Below are 18,542 nucleotides of genomic sequence, written 5' to 3' on the forward strand. Positions count from 1 at the left end.
ACTATCTAAGTCTGGATAACACTAACTTTTTTCTGTTTTTGTTTAGATGCGTTCGGATTACCAAAGATCTTGTGAGGCGTTAAATACCAGAATAATGAGAGAGAACATTTTCTTATCTTCAAATTCAGAGTTTTGCATACACTAGGACAGCAGCCCGCAACCTTTACAGTCTAAAGAGCCATTTTTCCTACAGTCCACTTGAATTAAACGCATTCAGAGCTGCAAATGTTGCCAGTTGTAACAGTTGCAAATGTTGCCAGTTGTGTGATATTTCCTACAGATCTACTGTAGGAAATATGTTGTGATCGTTAAAGAAACACCATTTTATGTCTATTTTAGGGTTTAAAAAAAGAAAATGGACGGGATGTTGATATTTGTGAAAAATTATGTAAAAAAAAATCATAGTTTCCAACATAATGAAAAAATATTGATTTTAAAATTAAATATTACTGGCACTTTTAACATCATTCTGTTATAAAAATTTTAAGTAATTGACTGCTAAACTGCTAAAACCTACATTCATTACCATTATTACATTTAAATACCATAATAAAAATATAATTTGTAGCCAAAGTTATTAAGAGCCACTGTGGAAGGTCCAAAGAGCCCCAAATGCCCCTGATTCTTTGTGCAACATTAGGGGAAAATCTAAATAAATCAGCCAAAATATCATGAAAGAAGTAAATACAGTCTATCAACTAATGTCTACAAACTGCAGGGGTGTCCAGAGAGCGGCACGGGAACCATTTATGACCCCTGAAATGAAATAAATGTGACCCACCCCAATGCAGGCAGTTGATGCAAATGGGAACAGATTGCCTTTAAATTGAAGCAAATATATGCTGACAAATTAAAATTGTAAAGTGTACAACTAAAGATATTTGTCTTCTAATATTTATTTTTTTTTTTGCTGTCTTTTCAGCTTTGTAGTAAGTAGGACCATAAACAGCGAACTCTACTCAAAAGCAGGTGTAGTTGCACCAAAATATTATTTTAATTTACGTATTGAACTCAGCTAAATAAGGCAAACCTTAAATCCGGCTTTCGTTGCTGAGAATACAATTTGTCTTGGTTAAGAAAATTTGAAAATTAAATTGGGCAATAAAAACGTGATAACTGAGGAAATTATATATATATATATATATATATATATATATATATATATATATATATATATATATATATAAAGGTTTTAATGTTTTGGATCCACAAGGATTTACGCAGACCTTTCTGAAAAAATATATATACTTAATTCTTTTCATTAAAATAATGCAGGTTTCGTTTATTGTTCAGACAAATGTTTGGATGCCCCTCATATAAATTCCCACAGTTAAATGTGCAATTGAGAGCAGAAACCAAGCCAAAAGAGAGATCGCCTCTAGACCTCCTTCTTATTACCTCCTTCCCCAGATTAGCACCTCGACACAAAACGGTCAAGGCGCTAATCTGAGGAAGGAGGTAAAAATAACTTGACTGCTCTGAACTTCTCCAGATCCACCATGGTGTCCATTATTGGGAACTAGAAGAGGTTTGGAGCCTCTATGACCCTCTGTGGAATCGGCAGCCTGATAAACTGAGCAATCAAGGTCTTGGTCTCCAAGCCCTATATCACAGATCTTTAGAAGAGCTAAGGAAGAAAATACTGTATTTTCCGGACTATAAGTCGCTCCGGAGTACAAGTCGGACCAGCCATAAAATGCATAATAAAGAAGGAAAAAACATATATAAGTCGCACTGGAGTATAAGTCGCATTTTTGGGGGAAATTTATTTGACAATATACAACATCAAGAACAGACATGTCATCTTAAAATGGCAATTTTAAATAAAAATAGAACGGAGGCAACAACAGGCTGAATAATTGTACGGTTAGCTTACGCTACATGACACAACTGAGAACGTCCCTGGTATGTTAACATAACATATTAAAAGCTATTCAGATAACTATAGCATAAATAACATGCGAAGAAGTTAACCAAAGCGCCCGTGTCACTCCAAATAACTAAAATCCAGTGAAATCTTCATCCTCTGTGTCACTTTTAAATAACTCTGTTCACTCCGGACGTAGAAAATGTGGCACTTCCGCTTCTATGTTGCTTACGTCTGATTCAACACAGGCCTAGAGCGCCCTCTTGCGGTTTGGTGTGAAAATAACAGGTGTAATGATATACCGGTAAAAATGTGTAATAATGTCACACATAAGTCGCTCCAGAGTATAAGTCGCACCCCCGGCCAAACTATGAAAAAAAATGCGACTTATAGTTCGGGAAATACGGTACCCAAAACAGGCGTGCCAAGCTTTATGAGACATAATCAAAAAAGACTGGAGGCTATGATTGCTGCCATGTTTATCAAGCATTTGGATTAACTAGCTATTGGCAACAGGAAACCAAATACTCCAATATATTTTCAAATTGATCTGTGAATGTACTGTGAACTGTAGCATAAATAGTATTAATAGTATGGTGTCATGAAACCACAACAAAATGGCTTTGGGATTTGGGGCAAGATGGTCTTAAGCTAACGAGAATGTAAAAATAAATCGCTGTTTTGGGGTTTTCCCACAAGCCTGTGATGAAAAACTTCACTAAAGCCCCCCGTGTTGCTCACCCTCGGTATCTGACAGCCGGGTACTCCTTCAGCGTGGCGCAGAGCGTGGCCAGCTGCTCGGCCAGCCTCTCCATTACCGGGTTCTTCAGCTGGGCCTTATGAGGGCTGTAGAAACTGTGAAAGGCATCTGGGTTGTCCAGAGAGTACACCTGCACAGACAAGTCATCTTCATCATGACTTTCAGGAGTTCATCTGTAGATATGACCTTTTATTGGTCTCCCTACATAACCTATTGCCTTTTTTTCTATGCTTTCTATGGTTCATCTCTGATTCTGGTCCAGAATCACATGAGCACGTCTGTTCTGCAGAAGTGTCTCCTGCATCGGCCGGCTTAGCAACCATTGGCTACAAACTGCCGTGTAGCTCCATCGCCATCCAGTAAAGTTAATGCAATCTGGTCGAGGTGGGCGGGCCAGATAGGCAGCTGCTCTTTGCCTCGAGCAAAAAAAGCACCGACTCTGAATTAATCGCTGTTGACAGGGGAGGAGGAAAGCATTGTGCAGAATCGCAAAGGATAGGACAGAATGGGTTAATGGGGAACGGATGGATGAAAAAGATAAAAGAAGAGCTGAGGGGATTGTTGTTGTGAGCGATGAAGAAATGGCTGGAGGAAAATTAGAGAAAGAAGTCAATGTGAGAAACGTGAGCCTTTCTGGAACAGTCTGCGGGTAAACAAAGTCTATCATGAGTCAGCATCCGCCACCGATGTTTCTCGCTCTGTAATCGTCTCAGACTCTGGCAAAAACAAAGAAAGCAACCTCTATTGCTGTGTATATCCCATCACTCCTTCCCTCCCTCCTGTAATCGATCTGTAACTGCTTCTGCTCAGGGCTCTTATCCCTGGATCCTTCTTTGTCTGTGGTTTCCACAACAAACAAGATGAGGATAAAAATAGCTTTGAAATTGGTCACTTGAAACAGTCGCTAACCCTGACATACCTGTTTGCATCATAATATTGCATGAATGAATACAATATTTAACAACTAGCTGCATCGATGTTCATATAAAATAACCACAATCATAACATGCCTACCCTACGATTAGCCTTTATGTAGACGACATCTTGCTTTATCGCAACATCCCAAAATTTGTCCGCCAACACGTTCTCTCACGTTAGGTTAGGTTTTCTAAATCCATTAGAATAACTCATGATGAAATGTATTACCAATGTAATAACGTACAACTTGATGACTTAAAAATGAAAAGCTTACATAAATGCAGCACAGACATTCATCTGAAGAGGTCTTTAGGCCACTGAGCAACGCTCGAGTTGTTTTTTTCCTTTAACGTAAGGTAAGACGCTGCTGACATTGTCTCTGTTTCAGAACTGGCAAGGGATGTTTAGGAGATGGAAATATGACAAAGTTCATGATGGGACAGATTGAAGAAGATGAGATAAATGTGGCTTGTCGGAAATGTTGACAGGAGAAAGCTTCAGTTGTCCCGAAAGAAAGCTGTATCTGAATGAAATAAACAATGCTCTAGGCCAGGGGTGTCAAACTCATTTTGGTTTAGGGGCCGCATACAGCCTTATCTGATCTCAAGAGGGCCACACGAGTAAACTCATTGCAAGATTAAATAGAACTAATAAATGTGGACTTGTTGTTGATTTTTATATTAAATTAATTTCACTTTTACACAATATATTATGAATAACCTCAACGTTTTTAAGAAAAGTATGTGCAATTTCAACAATACTTTTACTCAGTTAAACATTTACTTGTGCATTATGCATAAGAACTGATCACAGTGATTATACAATGTTGAAAAACATTTATTCACATTTTTTGGAACCTAAAAACACTGTCCGACATGACAAAATACATCAAACAGATAAAAATTAAGAAATTATTTAAATTTTCCCACACCTGAAGCTTAATCTGCTAATTAAAACACAGCGCCCCTCGTGGACAATATAGGAACTGCATATTTTCAATTAAACGAAATACATGTTTTTTTAAATAATTGTTTTATCATTCTCTTCCTTTTATCTCCTCTGTCTTTCACCTTTTGTTTTTTTTTCTTCTTGTTCTTCCTTTCCTCTCATACTTTCCCATTGTAGTGTCCATATCATTTGAGATATTCCCCACATGAATCATAATAAAACTATTCACATTCATAGATCAAGCGGAGCACTATGGCAAAAGCAGAACTGCTCCACTTGTGAAAGTCAAATCTGATGAGCTCTTTTTGGCATTAAGACAACAAATATTATTGCCACATTACCAGACAGGACACTGGGGGAAAAAAAATATGCATTATCATTTTTATAATGATAATGCATATAGCCACAGGGCCGGACTAAATTGTTCGGATTCGACCCGCGGGCCGTATGTTTGACACCCCTGCTCTAGGCAGATGAGACCAAGGTAGAGATGTTTGGACACGACTCAAATCACCACATTTGCAGAAAATTAAACACATTAGAGAAATAAAAAAAACACTCATACAAACTGTCTAGCCTGGCGGAAGAGGGATGATGAGACGGACATGACAACAGATACTGGGTTAAGCCTGAACTCCTCTGGAGGAGAAGTCCATGAAGGCAACATGACTGACAGGTGAAGCTGGGCCTAAACTGGGTCAGCAACAGGACAATGAACCCAAAACCAGCAGCGATTAAGAACTGAAGCAACGCTGCAAAGAAAAGAGGACCAACAATGGGAGGAAACTGAGTCGGCCAGAAAATGAACCACAGAGTAAGTTTACTAAAGTCCTACAAGCTATTGAATCAAGGGGTAAACTTAGTTTTTCCTGTCACCATAATAATATTAGTAACCATGGAGGTTTTATTTTTCCTAAGACTGTGAATAATTTGGCCTTTATGTTCCCCTCTGAACATAAAAGATTAATTTGACACTCGTACTTACTTGTATCTTTGGTTCAAATATAGCTTTGCGGACATAGTGCTTGAAAAACATTACGCAAGCAAAGTCGGGGAAACAAAATTGGCATTAATTGGCAAACAGGTGTAGAAAACCAATCAGACAGCAGCGATGTCCGTAAGGAGAAAAAAAAGGCAAGATGGAGGAAGCCACTGAGTTGAGTTTTATGTTTACCTGAGACTCGTAGGGCAAGAAGGCGATGTTTATCTCTGTCAGAGTCTTGGTGACTTTAGAGGTCCGGCTCTTCACCAGCTCATTGAAGAGCGGATCAGGGCAGGCTGGGAAACAGAGACAACAATCACACTTCCTGTCTGGACTCATTTCAACTGACTACTGATCAATAAGGTTATTTTTGATAAACATTTGTATGTAGCTACATTTTTATACACTGAATGACAGTCATTTATAATTTTAGTAAGTCCTAAATGAGAAATTAGCTTCTTTCGCAGTCGACATCTCTGAGTTTGGTGCAGATCAAACATTTTGCGGACTTTTTAAAGAAAGAATCTCAAGTTCTCAAACCTCCTGAACGCTTAATTGGCACAACATATTTCCTAAAACTAGCCCATTTGTGAAGGAGCGATTAAAAGATTGTAAAAAGAGCGTATTTCTGTGTTACTCACAGTCAGTGAAGAAAACATGGGCTGCCTTGTATTTAGCTGAATGAGGGTCTTTAAAGTCACCGATGAGCGTGTGGACAGACTGAAAAGAGAAGAAGTCAGACAGTTTTATTTCTCTAAGTCAGCGGCCCTCAAACTGGGGTCCCCGGACCCTTGGGGGTCCGCAAACCACGGGTTGGAGGTTCGTGAAACACATGTTGTCAGGTCTGAGGATGCAGATCAGGGTTGAGCTGAGTAACACAATGGACAAATATTTAACTCTGTCCACTTCAACAAGTAAGGTAGAAGCCAAATCAGCTAAAATTAGGAAGTATGACAACAGTTACATCAAGAATGAGGATCTAATCTCTAATATCAGGTGTATTTATATATTTACTTTTTAAAAAAAATGCAGAATTCCTAATGTATTTAACAGCACAAAAGGCTTAAGGTTTAAAAAAAACACTATCAGCATGAGGAATCTAAAGGGGTCCTTGGACCCCTGCTTTAAGTCATAAAAGTATATATAGGCTACGGTAGTGTGTTAATCATAGCAAGGCTAATAAAACGACACTATCTGAATTTATCACCACAGACTGATAAATAAAATTAGTTAGAATAAAATGCAGAATGTAAAACTGATGTCTAACAAATGTGGCTAATCGCAGTTCGCACTTGGTTTGCCATCCTTACCTTCTCTGTCGGTGTAATCAGGTAAATGGCCTCCAGGCTTGGCAGAGGCTCTCGCCGCTTGTTGATGTCCTCCACAACTTTGAAGGCAGAGAAAAATACGGAGATATGCAGTTAAACATTCACAGTCTGGCAATATAAAGCCTCGCAGAGCAGAGATAAATGGTAGACGTCTCTTACTGGTGATGCCCTCTGTCATGATGTCTGTCATCTTGCAGCAGGAGGACAACATCCTCATGCTCAGCTGGTCCACAATCAGAGCCTGGAGACGGAAGGCAAAAGTGAGTTTAAGGCAAATATTTACTACTCGTCACATGTTAAAGCAACTGTCCCATTAAGAAATGGAAAAGAAACCACTTCATCTGTCTTTTAGTGTTAAAATTAAGTCTACCAATTCAGTCACATCAATTTTTAATGGATTTCAAATCCAGACACACCTGTAAAAAAATTAATTGCAAAATTAATAGGAACTTCTTTTTGTTCATAATTTTAAGAAATGATCATACATCTTTTTACATTTAAAAAAAAAGGTGATTTTAGGCTTTACAGAAAAAAAACAGCCGCATTTTAAGCAGTTACTGCTTAAAGTGATAATATAAAGATGCAGAACGGCAGCCTCCTATTCTTAAACGTCAGAATAGTTGAACGCTTTGGACTTTTTGTTTTGTTGGAAAGAAAAAATATATTTTTTTTAAATTTTTAGTAGCTTTCAGCTTGTTTTTATGTTCAGCAAATGTTAAAATGTTATGAAAGTTTGAAAAAGCGTACACATCTGTACATATCTAGCACTCTGTGCTCTGCAGGAGGGACAGCTTTCTACCCTTTGCATGTTTCCCTCCAACAGGTTTGTGTTTGCTGTTGAATTGTGCGGAATAAATTTCACATTAAAGGTAAAGGTAACATTAAACCTGCCTTTATTCTGGAAACCTGTAATTTTAACTATTTTGAATCATTGTATTCACATTGTTAAAGCTGGAAGAACAAACTTCTATTTCATATTACCAATGATTACCTAAAACAAAATGATGATTGAATTAATTGTATTTATTCCTTAAATATAAAATAAAATAAAAATTAGGTAACAAGTGAAAGCAACACAGGTCCTGGTGAAATTTATCTTTGAAACATGAGGCTTCAGCAGAGCTGCCATCTTTCCATGTTATAGAGCGAAAACGTTGAACTTCTCACCTTCCATTCTCCCTTCTTCTTCACCTTCTTGATAACATCGTTCATAATCTCTGTGAAAAAAGAGACAAATAACTTTAATCAGGGTTTTTTGACAGATACAGAAGGGATTGCATGTATACAAAAAAAGTGGGAGGCAAAGTTTTCAAACAGCAGATTATTCCACCTTTTAAGACTTTAAAGCTACAGCAGAACAATTGGAAATTAGGGATTTAGGGAAACATTTGTCAAGGATCATTTATTTAATCTTGGAGCCTTGATGCAAAGATATGTGAATATTTCCTTCTTGACAGGATGACTTATGGAATGTCTTTTGTTTTTTCCCTTAAACTTTATGACTCCAAAGAAAAGTAGATCTCATGCTACTTTACACATATCAGCGGGTACGAAAACAAGATGTAATGGTAAATCGTGGTAAGTAATACATTTGTTTAAATCAAATTAAATATCATCAGAACTTTACAAATAAAAGAGGGTCTTAATATTAGGCTTTTACAAAATGTTACTTTTTTAACAGCTTTGTCTTTATTTTAATGGTTTATATCTGTTTTTTTAACAATCATAGGCTAACAGTCTAGTTTGATTTAAACTGAGTGTTTCTTGTTTTACTGACTTTATTGAACTTTATTGACATGTCAGGACTCTTGGGAAGGATCTTTAACAGAATTATTGATTTCTACAGGCATATTTTCATCTTGATTTTGAGGTTGAAGAAAGAGCAAAAAAATATGAATCCAAGAGGGAAAAGCCTGGAATATCTCTGGGATTACAGTCTGAACGTTGGTGTTCACTGAAGTGGACGCTAAACCTGCCGAGGCTCAGATGTGACGCAGAGTTGACTGATGTGAGTAAATGTTCTGATATGAGACTCTTAAAGTTGCTGTAGATCGGTTTATTTAATTAATAACGTTGGTCTTCAGTCACGGTGGGCTGCTGCTTTACTGTGAGGCATTGCAGAGGGTCGGGCTCGGTCCGGCATTATTTACGAGTAATTTATTAATTAAGAAAACCAGTATTATGATAGTTCTACAATACTGCCACTAGATGGCGCCATGCCTGTTTATATCTGCTAATCACGCCCGGTGCTGGGGCCATTTATCCACAAAAAGGACCATCAGAACGTTATCAGGATGGAGGCTTGGTGTATATAACCTTATTTTATCATGATCGGTTTTTGTCTTTTTTTATGCGTATAATGTGGCTTTATAACTTTTAAATATGATTTACTGTGTTGCATGAATTAGTGACTTAAAGCTTTTTTGACAATGCATTAATGCCTGCAGTAAATTCTGTGCAATATTCTTCAACCTTCATATATGGAACAGTGCAATGAAACCTTCCTGATTACAATGTCCAACATCTCAAGTTATCTTTGACTAATCGCTCCAAGATTACTAGGTCCTTTGTTATGAAAAGCTGTTTTTTATATATATATATATTGAGCTAAGACATTTAAATCACTATTACAATAAAACATAGGTCTCATTATTAAAATATATGTTGGAGAATTAAAGCAACAGAAATCTGCTGAAATATCAGGATAGTAAAATATTTAAAGCACTATTTTACTATAAATACTGTTAATTCCAAAATCATTCAGACCTCTTGACAGATTTAGGGTTAAATTAACCGTTTCAATTTACCATTTTGTTTCTTCTGACTGGAAGTACCGTTAACATTTTGGACAGGCTACAGTCCCAAGTTTATTCAGGAGGAGGATCTGTAGATTACGGTAATGATGGTAATAAAAAAAACCTTCCAAAGTCAGACTTGGAGTTAATCAACGAAGATGATTAATTTTCCAAGAAACCTAATTTTTTTTATTGATACATTTTACATTGTATAATTATCTTTTGAAAAGGACCCATTTAATTTCTTGTCAGAAACAAACATCTTTGTAGAGTGAAAATTATTTTAAATGGAAATCTATAAGTGGGTTTATTTATTTTTGGGTTTTGCTGTAGCTCCACTATCTCCAGATATTTAGAGGTCAAAACTATGATCCCAACAGAATGACTTCTGGTATCTTCAGAAAATCAAGTATTTAAACTAATATCTCGAGATAATGAGATATTTAAACTGATTTTGTGAAAGAGCAATATGTTCTATGGTAAGAAAACATTTTTAAATCAATATTGTGACAAAACCAGCTTTTTGCCAAATAAAAAGAAACCAAGCCAACTGATGAGTTGAAGAATCTCACATTAAAGTGAATATTTGCAGGTTTAACTATTCCCAGTTTCACCAAAGAGGGGCATGGCAGGGAAATCTACCAGCTGAAGCGTTCACAAGGGATTAAAACCCCGTCTACTGTGCAGCAGCCACATGATCACCATGTTTATGCCCCAGTGCGGATATTGGCCTGATCAGTGTGCCCTCCATCTGCCAGCCATATTACAGTAAAATCCCTTCTCAGTGAATTACAGCTGAACATCATGTTGGATCGCCACAAACTGCTAAGCCTTTGGTCCTTCGCTAGAACCTGAGGCCACAAAGACCCAGATGGATTATCACAGATTAAAAAGAGCTCAAATAAAACAGATTAGACTGCACATCGAAAGAAGGCTGCCGAGAGGGGCGGCTTTGGCTTTAAGCACAGGAAACGGTCTTTCCGAAGCTGCTGATTGGTTGATTGGCGGTTTTCACAGGCAATGCTAAGCTAACGCTACTTATCAATTAGTAGGAAGAAGAACATTTTGACAAAATCATGACAAAAAAAGAATTATTAAAGATTGAATTAAACATAAAAATTCATAAAATTCATAAAAAACATTATGTCCAAATTGTCTCCATAAACTAGAATAGCAGTGAAAAGAGGAACTCGTATTATATCTAGATTCATTAAATACTGATTGATATAGTTCAAACATTTATTTGTTGATTTTAGATCATGACCATGGTGTACTTAAAATCCTAAATTAGAATATTACATAAAACCAATAAAACATTTAAAAAAAACAAAAAACATTATGTTACTTCCTGCACAATCATGGGGAAAACTGCCGACTCAACAATTGTCCTGCAGGCAGCCATGAGCCACAAAAGGATTCTTGTGTCCAAGTATTCTCAAGGAAATTTTGTTGGAAGTAAAAGACACAGTAGGAAAAATTTATATAAATAAGCAGTTTTTAATAGATTGTGAAGCAAAGCTCTTTAAAGAAATTAAGGGCGATTTACAAAGAATATACTGTAGCTGGAGTCGTTGCTTTAGGAGAGACCTCACACAGACGGGACTTAGGCTACAGCCGCCATGTTTCTTGTGTTAACATGAAGCAGAAAAAACGTCAGAAGTATCTGAACTAAGGAGAAAAAGAAATGGACTGTTACTCAGTTTTCAGATTAAAGTAAAGTTTGCATCCTATTTATAAATCAAGGTGACAGAGTCTGGAGGAAGAGTGAAGCTGCACAGAAACCACGTTGCTTAAAGTCCAGGACGTTTCCACGGTCAGTGACGATTTAGGATGCCGTGTCATCTGCTGGTCCACTGGGCTTTCTGAAGCCCAAAGTCAGAGCAGCCATCCAGCAGGAAACTGTGGCGTGTTGCTGCTAACGAGCTTTAAAGCTGATTTCATTTTACAGCAGGACTTTGCAACTGCACTCAACTGAAACATCAATTTGGTTTCGTTAAGGGGATGATGAGAAACCGCAGCTCCAACAATTCAAACAATATAGAGGCAGAACCACAGAGCTATCTGCTCCATGCTGCGCTGCACTAATGCAGTAATTCATGCAGAAGGACGCCCAATCAAGTAGCACTGAGTGCATATAAATAAAAAACATATTTAGAACGTAATTTGTGTTTGCATTATCTGCAGCAGAACTGATAGAAAACTGAATCTGTGAATCCAGAAACACAGACCCCTGATGAACTGGATCTGACCCCCAGTAGGACAGAGACCTCCCCGGCCTGAGCGGCCTGAGCTCCAGTCTTTTCAGGATCTCCTTCTTAAAAAACCGACATGCTCCAAGCTGTCTCGGCACAGCAAGACGTGCGACACAAACCGAATCCATCCAGAGTGAAACTGATGGAAAATGTAATGTTTTGGCACGACAAAATGTTGCTACTGCACTTTACTGAAACTGTTACGATACTGTTGAAAACTGCAGCTAAATGATCAAATAAAATGAGTTAAAGTCGCTTCACTTTTATTCTTAGAAGTCCACTTGAATGTTGAGAGAATGAAGGAAACAAAGCAAGGCTATAAATAGGAAAGCTGTGATGTTTTTTTTTTTTCCCTTTTCCTCTGCTTCAGCTCGTGTTTCCTCTTCCTCTGTTGCCTCTCTGCTAAATCCTCTTGCAACACAAGCAGCTCCGGTCACTGAGTTGGTATCTCGTGTAACTAAATGTGTCAGGATGACGCCTCTTACTTGTGAGAGGTTTTAATAGCGAGGACGCCTTCTCATTTAACAGAGTTATTGTTCTGGGTCGAATTTAAAGCATTGCTGTTTCAGGAATTTCTTCCTTGATTGTAAACTGTAAACCTCTACAGTGTGGTGCAAAACTATTCATACCGCTTAACACACCTTATCGTGTATTTATTTGATTTTATCTGACAGACTAACACAAAGTAAACCAGTTCACCAGTGGTTTCATATTTTTTTCTACAAAGATGCAGCATGCATTTGTATTTAGCTTCCCCTGAATGAATACTTTCCAGAACCCCCTTTCTGGTTACCTCTGTAATGTCTGCCAGAAGCCCATCAAGATGGAAGCTTTTAACACGCCACTGAGCGAACATCATGGCCCCTGCGCTATAAAAGCTGCTATAAAAACTGTGATCTCTGATTGGTTAACCGTTTCTAAGTTAATCTATACCTCAACCTGTGTGAGAGGGTGTGTTAATTTAACATCTTACACATTTTAGGCCCCTAAATTTCAGATGATGCCACAATTGAACAACAATTTACATGGAATATTTGTCGGTAAATATATTTGACCAAAAAAATAAATAAAAAGCAGGCTACCAGTACTGAAATATCAAATAGACCAAAAGGTTTAAGTGTAACAGATCCCTCATACTTAACAAAAAACATGGTCAGATAAAGGCGTGCCTAGGCTTGGTATAAAACAGCAGCTCTGTTCTCAGTAAGGGTTTGGTTGTAGGGTGTAAAAGTGATGAGTAGAAAATCAGTGTTGTATAGTAACGAAGTAAAAATACTTCACTACTGTACTTAAGTATATTTTGGAGTACTTTATACTTTTCTCAAGTATAATTTTTTTTGATTACTTTTACTTCACTATATTTCCGTACTTAATTGCATACTTTTACTCCGATACATTTTCAATGTTTGGTTTAGTTACTCGTTACAAAAAAAGTGTCGGTTTGGCTCAGCCAGACATGCGTTTGAAGCGCTCGGCGTGTCATTTCAAAGTTGCTGTGCGCCAGCTGGGGCGGGGCCTGGCGCTCCACGCAGCCAATCACTAACGCGCCTGGCCTTTGATTGACATGGTAGAGACCCACCTTAAACTCCGCTCTCGTTGGTTTTGCTGTCTTAAATCCCGCCTTCCCTCTTCCTGATTGGCTGTTTTCTATTACGTGTGTGTGCGTGCATGTGCGTACGTGCTTGGAGCACGAGATTTCAGTTTTGATTTTTACTGAGAATCTTCACCAGCATTTTAACTGGGATACCGCCGTTACCACAATAATACTAGACTACGAAACTAGTCCCAGTTAAGAAACTAAATATTATCTGCACTAAATTAGGTGAAAGCTGCTGAGTGCAGTTCTGAACAGAAGCAGCAGAGAGAGTTTTGAATTGTTGAGCTTGAGAAATATAAGTAACCAACGTTAATATCTCAAAATAGCATTTATTTCTGAAGTATACCACATTTTATCAAGAAAAACCTAATCTCCTCTATAAAAACTAAATATTCTGTGCCAGGCAGGAGTTCTGAAGACTGCTGAAAAGATGGAAAAGCAAAGACTGTAGGTCATAAAAATTCAGATTCTCAGCCACAGCCGTCTGAAAAAGGTGAGAGTGTCACTTTTATCAGTATTTCATTGTTATTGTTGCTTTAATTTATTTTCAACAATTTGAGGCAGTTGCTATTCTTGTTTAGACCTTTGCATAGTTATATTATGATTAGGGTTCCACAAAATAATGATTTGACTATTTCTACTTTTCTAAAATTAGGATAAAGACAAATAAAACAAAGGAACACAATTTACATTGGTTTTATTGTTCATAGATTTCCACACTGTCGATTAACAAATTAGTATAATCCAGGGCCGGAGCTAGCAGATTCAGAGGGCAGAGAATTCCCAAAGTATCTAACATATTCTACCTCCTGCAATGGAAGGGAAAAATGTTATGGGCTGGCTGTTATACAGCAGGTCAAAAAAGGCCATATTTTGGCTGCAGTGCTTGCTGTTCTCTTATGAAGAAAAGATCAACTAGTGCACTAAATTCAATAGCTGGGTTGAAAATATCCAGTATAAAATACAGAGATTTGTGTGTGTGGTGTGGTGGCGGCAGGTGTAGAGGGGGGCACCAAAAAGACTGCAAAGCTGTCAGCTGGCCTGCCTGCAGGTGTATCTATTAGCAGGTTTACCACTTCCTGTAGGTTAACTAAGCCTGGTTTATCACTTAACCATGTTCTTAGTATACACCCCCTTTGCCTGCACTTGGTTGTGTACAATTTTAAAGTGTATAGCACTGACCTTGCTTGAAGAAGGAAAACTGAAAGCTTATAAAAAGGTTGTATTTTCTGTCTAAACTTGGTCTAAATTTCTCCTGCACTTGGTTGTTTATATTATTCTAAGTGAATTTGACTTTCAAAGTTTACCAAAATCTTAAAAAACGTCATTCAAACTGCATGTGCTTTGTTTTACTTTTTACTTATACTTTTCATTACATTATTTGAGTACATCTATTTTTACAGTAATTTTCATACTTAAGTACAAGACATTTCAGATACTTTAAGACTTTTGGAGAAATACTTATACTTTTACTTGACTCCAAGATTTCAGTACTTTATACAACACTGTAGAAAATAAAGTAGAGCAAAAACAAAGTAATTGCCATCATGAATTTCCGTTAAATGGCATTTGGGTCTCTGAAATTGCTCTGGAGGAAATTTGGCCCAGTTGAAAAAATTAAATGAAAAACCTAATTGCAATGAAAAAAACTGATTTTTACTAAAGTTTTAGCATTAATTGGATAATTAAATCAGAAGAAAGCCTTAATGCAATCAAAAAAACAGCTTTTTACTAAAGTCTTAGCATTAAATGCATAATTAAATCAGAAGAAAACCTAAATGCAATGAAAAAAAACAGATTCTTACTAAAGTTTTAGCATTTACTGCATAATTAAATAAGAAGAAAACCTAAATGCAATGAAAAAAACAGATTTTTACTAAAGTTTTAGCATTAAATGAATAATTAAATCAGAAGAAAACCTAAATGCAATGAAAAAAAAAACAGATTCTTACTAAAGTTTTAGCATTAAATGAATAATTAAATCAGAAGAAGAGTCATAGTCAAGCATGACTGAGAATCATTTATAATATTTCATGCACAAAATATCCAAACTCCACTCTCTGCTAACTGATAAATATGAATAGAAAAAAACAATCCATGTCAGCAGGAAGCTGCACTGTAGATTTTTCCTTTCTGACCTCTCCGATAGAGACAAAGCATTACAGGAACAGGGCAGCCAGAAAGAAGGGAAGGGACCTGAACAAACACATCCTAACAGCTGTGTAAACCAAACAGGCTCCGTGGCGCATAGAGACATTAAAAACATTAACAAACGCACATCTCTGTAGCTCCTCAATTGCTCACAGCCTGTTTAACAGGATACAAAATCCTCTGCGTGAAGTTGAGACTGTTCCAAATTAAGCCAATTTAAATAAGCGGTCAGTCTAATATTGAATCTTTAAGTGTAGTCACTACTGAAGATACATTTCCCAATTATCCAAATTATAATTATATTTCTATGACCCTGACAGATTTGCTTTGCAGGGACCAGTATAAGCGAGTGGCTTTAGTTCTGAATTATGAAATATTAAAGTCAATTTCAAGGGGAAGTTTCCCTTTTCCCTGCCTAATAGCATTCAGCCTCACCAGGAAGCAGCGATTGGCTCCTGTTTATGACATCACGACTCCCCACATGATGCAGCAGTGATGAGCGGACAGTTTCTCCCTTTACTCTGCGGTTGTCCTCCTTCAAGGACTTTCCCCCTTGAACGCATGACCCACTTTTTTTTATTTGGATCTTAGCTTCATCACTGCATCACTCCTGAGAGAATCTGACGGTCTACTTTTTAAAGAAACAGGCAGTTAATGGTACGGAAAAGCAAGACGGGACTCACGTCTGTTATTAAAACCCTAATAATACTGCTGCTACCTCAACAATGAATTTGTAAAGAATTTCATTATAAATCATTTGTGTGTGTGTGTGTATATATATATATATATATATATATATATATATATATATATATATATATATATATATATATATATATATATATATATATATATATATATAGATATATAGAACCTGCCAAGACATACCTGACCGTACTACGCTGAAAAATGGAAAATTCAAGAATGTGTATTTTTTTTGTCGCTTAATTAAACGGAGTCGCAGACCAGAATTTTGCAACGGCCACTTTTCGGGGCGTGTTTTTGGGATTACCACTGATCAGTTGTATCATTCTCAGTGCCATCCATATAAAAAAAAAAACAACAACGTAGAAATGAAACTTTAATTTTAATGGTACAGGGGGAGTCTGAATAATCTTAAATGGATGCCGTTTAGCGGCTTTTTAAGCTTGGGTATTAAACATGTATGGTTAGGTTTATTATTTGGTTTAAATGTGGAAACCTTCTACTTCTAGCTTTCATTCACTAATTTATTCACTTTAGTCATTGATGCTTCGCTTTCAATCCCTCCTAGTTGAGTTTTAGGACAGAAAAAAAAGTTTGGATGAATAAGGCTAGTTTGGATTAGTAATGGATGCAAGTTTAATACATCTGTATTTTTAAATGTTTGAATGAAACTATATTTTATTCTGTGATTCTTTTGTATTATTAATAATATTGTTGTTATTTTTTCCACTCCTGATTATTTTTCTTTAGGTTTAGATCGTACCAAAACGGGCATCTTTGGGTAATTTGGTTTGAATATAGAACACATACTTGTAACTTTAGTTACAATGTTTTATTAATTCGTTTTTTTTTTTTCAGTTTGACTTAGAGACTGTTTTAAGTTCAAGTTTAGAACATAAACTTATTAATGAGGTTAGAGCAAAAATATAACCTAGTTTGGATTCAAAAGGGACCATACTTTATTACAACCTTGTTAAGATGAGGGAATCATTCTGGTTTAATCTCTTTCTTTCAGAATTAATTTTATTATTTTAATTTTTTTTTTATTAATATTAACAATTGTTATATTTTTCCATTCGTTTTAAATTGATTTTTCCCTTTTTCCCCATTATTTTTTTATTTATTTATTTTTATTTATGTTCAAGCACCAAAACTACATTTAGGTTTAGGCAATGAAATGACTTTGTTATAGGCAATTACACAACCACGACTGTTGTTTTTAATGCATCTACCTTACCTTTTTTTTTTTTTTTCAAGTTTTCTTTTTAGGTTTTTACTCTAAGCCACCGTTAATTCAAATTTAGGCCCAAAAACAGTTGGTGAGGTTTAGGTCAACACTTCTCGGCGACACATATCTTGAAGAATGTAGCCTTTTGGTCATTCTGCGAAGGACCAGTGAAGATATCTAAATGAAGCAGTAGCATGGCCTTTAAAGCGCCTGTTTTATTTAAAGTCATGTAATTACCTATTCTTAGCATATATGCATAAGTGAGACAAAAATAAGCAGTTCAGCTTGATGACGTAATCTCCTTACAACTTTATATAACGCTGAACTCAAAACAGCTGAATCCTCCCACTGTACCTTTAAATCCTCGACACAACGCTGCCATGTCATGTTCCCTTTTCTCTGTTTTCTTGGCTCTGACTCTGCAGTGGTCTTTCATGTGTGGCTATGTCTGTAGTACTGGGTTAAATGTGTCTCCTTTCTATGCGGGAGAGCGTGAGAGAAACGGGAGGATGGGTAGAGCAGGATGGCGATATCTTCCAGCTCTGACGAAGCAATATTCATCAATGGGAGACGAGGTGGATTCAACATAAATCAGAGCTCTCCGTGCTCTGCAGCCACAGAGACATGACATTCTGGCGTGGACTTATTTGTGATTGTGCAGCATATTCGCTATGTTTGTGTTTTAGAGAGGGCTGCAGGCACTGCGTCAAACACTGGAGCCAGATGAGGGTGTGCTGCTCCGGTTTTAGCGATGCTTCCAAGGTCAGCGGATGGCTTGTGTGCAGCTACACCTTTTTGTGTTTCACGTTCCTACATCCATTTATTCAAATACATATCATATAATTTCACTCTCTCGCCTGCGTCCTAAGAACATCCTAAGGCAAACTGAATCGATTCAGTTTGACAGTGAAGAAAACACGGAGCTAAAGAGAGAATATTAGCCGGGGTTAAAGTAAGGACGAAATCTAAGGATGACTGTTTCCCTAAACTCTGCTTTCAGGCCTTTATTTA

The 18,542-nt window shown here is 36.9% G+C and overlaps 1 protein-coding gene across 2 annotated transcripts in view; it reads right to left on the reverse strand.

The window, feature by feature from the left end:
* The window catches only part of stxbp1a (syntaxin binding protein 1a), a 44,374-nt gene that overhangs the window by 16,998 nt on the left and 8,834 nt on the right, over positions 1-18,542 (reverse strand). For both annotated transcript variants that reach the window (XM_012864169.3, XM_012864167.3), the window contains exons 2-7: positions 7,971-8,020; positions 6,963-7,044; positions 6,786-6,862; positions 6,117-6,195; positions 5,668-5,771; positions 2,609-2,757 (exon numbers count right to left, since the gene is read on the reverse strand). In XM_012864169.3, the coding sequence (XP_012719623.1) occupies positions 2,609-2,757; positions 5,668-5,771; positions 6,117-6,195; positions 6,786-6,862; positions 6,963-7,044; positions 7,971-8,020 (541 nt within the window). The remainder of the gene's footprint in view (positions 1-2,608; positions 2,758-5,667; positions 5,772-6,116; positions 6,196-6,785; positions 6,863-6,962; positions 7,045-7,970; positions 8,021-18,542) is intronic.

Source organism: Fundulus heteroclitus, chromosome 8 (assembly GCF_011125445.2).
Source record: "Fundulus heteroclitus isolate FHET01 chromosome 8, MU-UCD_Fhet_4.1, whole genome shotgun sequence".
In the NCBI taxonomy this organism is placed as follows: domain Eukaryota; kingdom Metazoa; phylum Chordata; class Actinopteri; order Cyprinodontiformes; family Fundulidae; genus Fundulus; species Fundulus heteroclitus.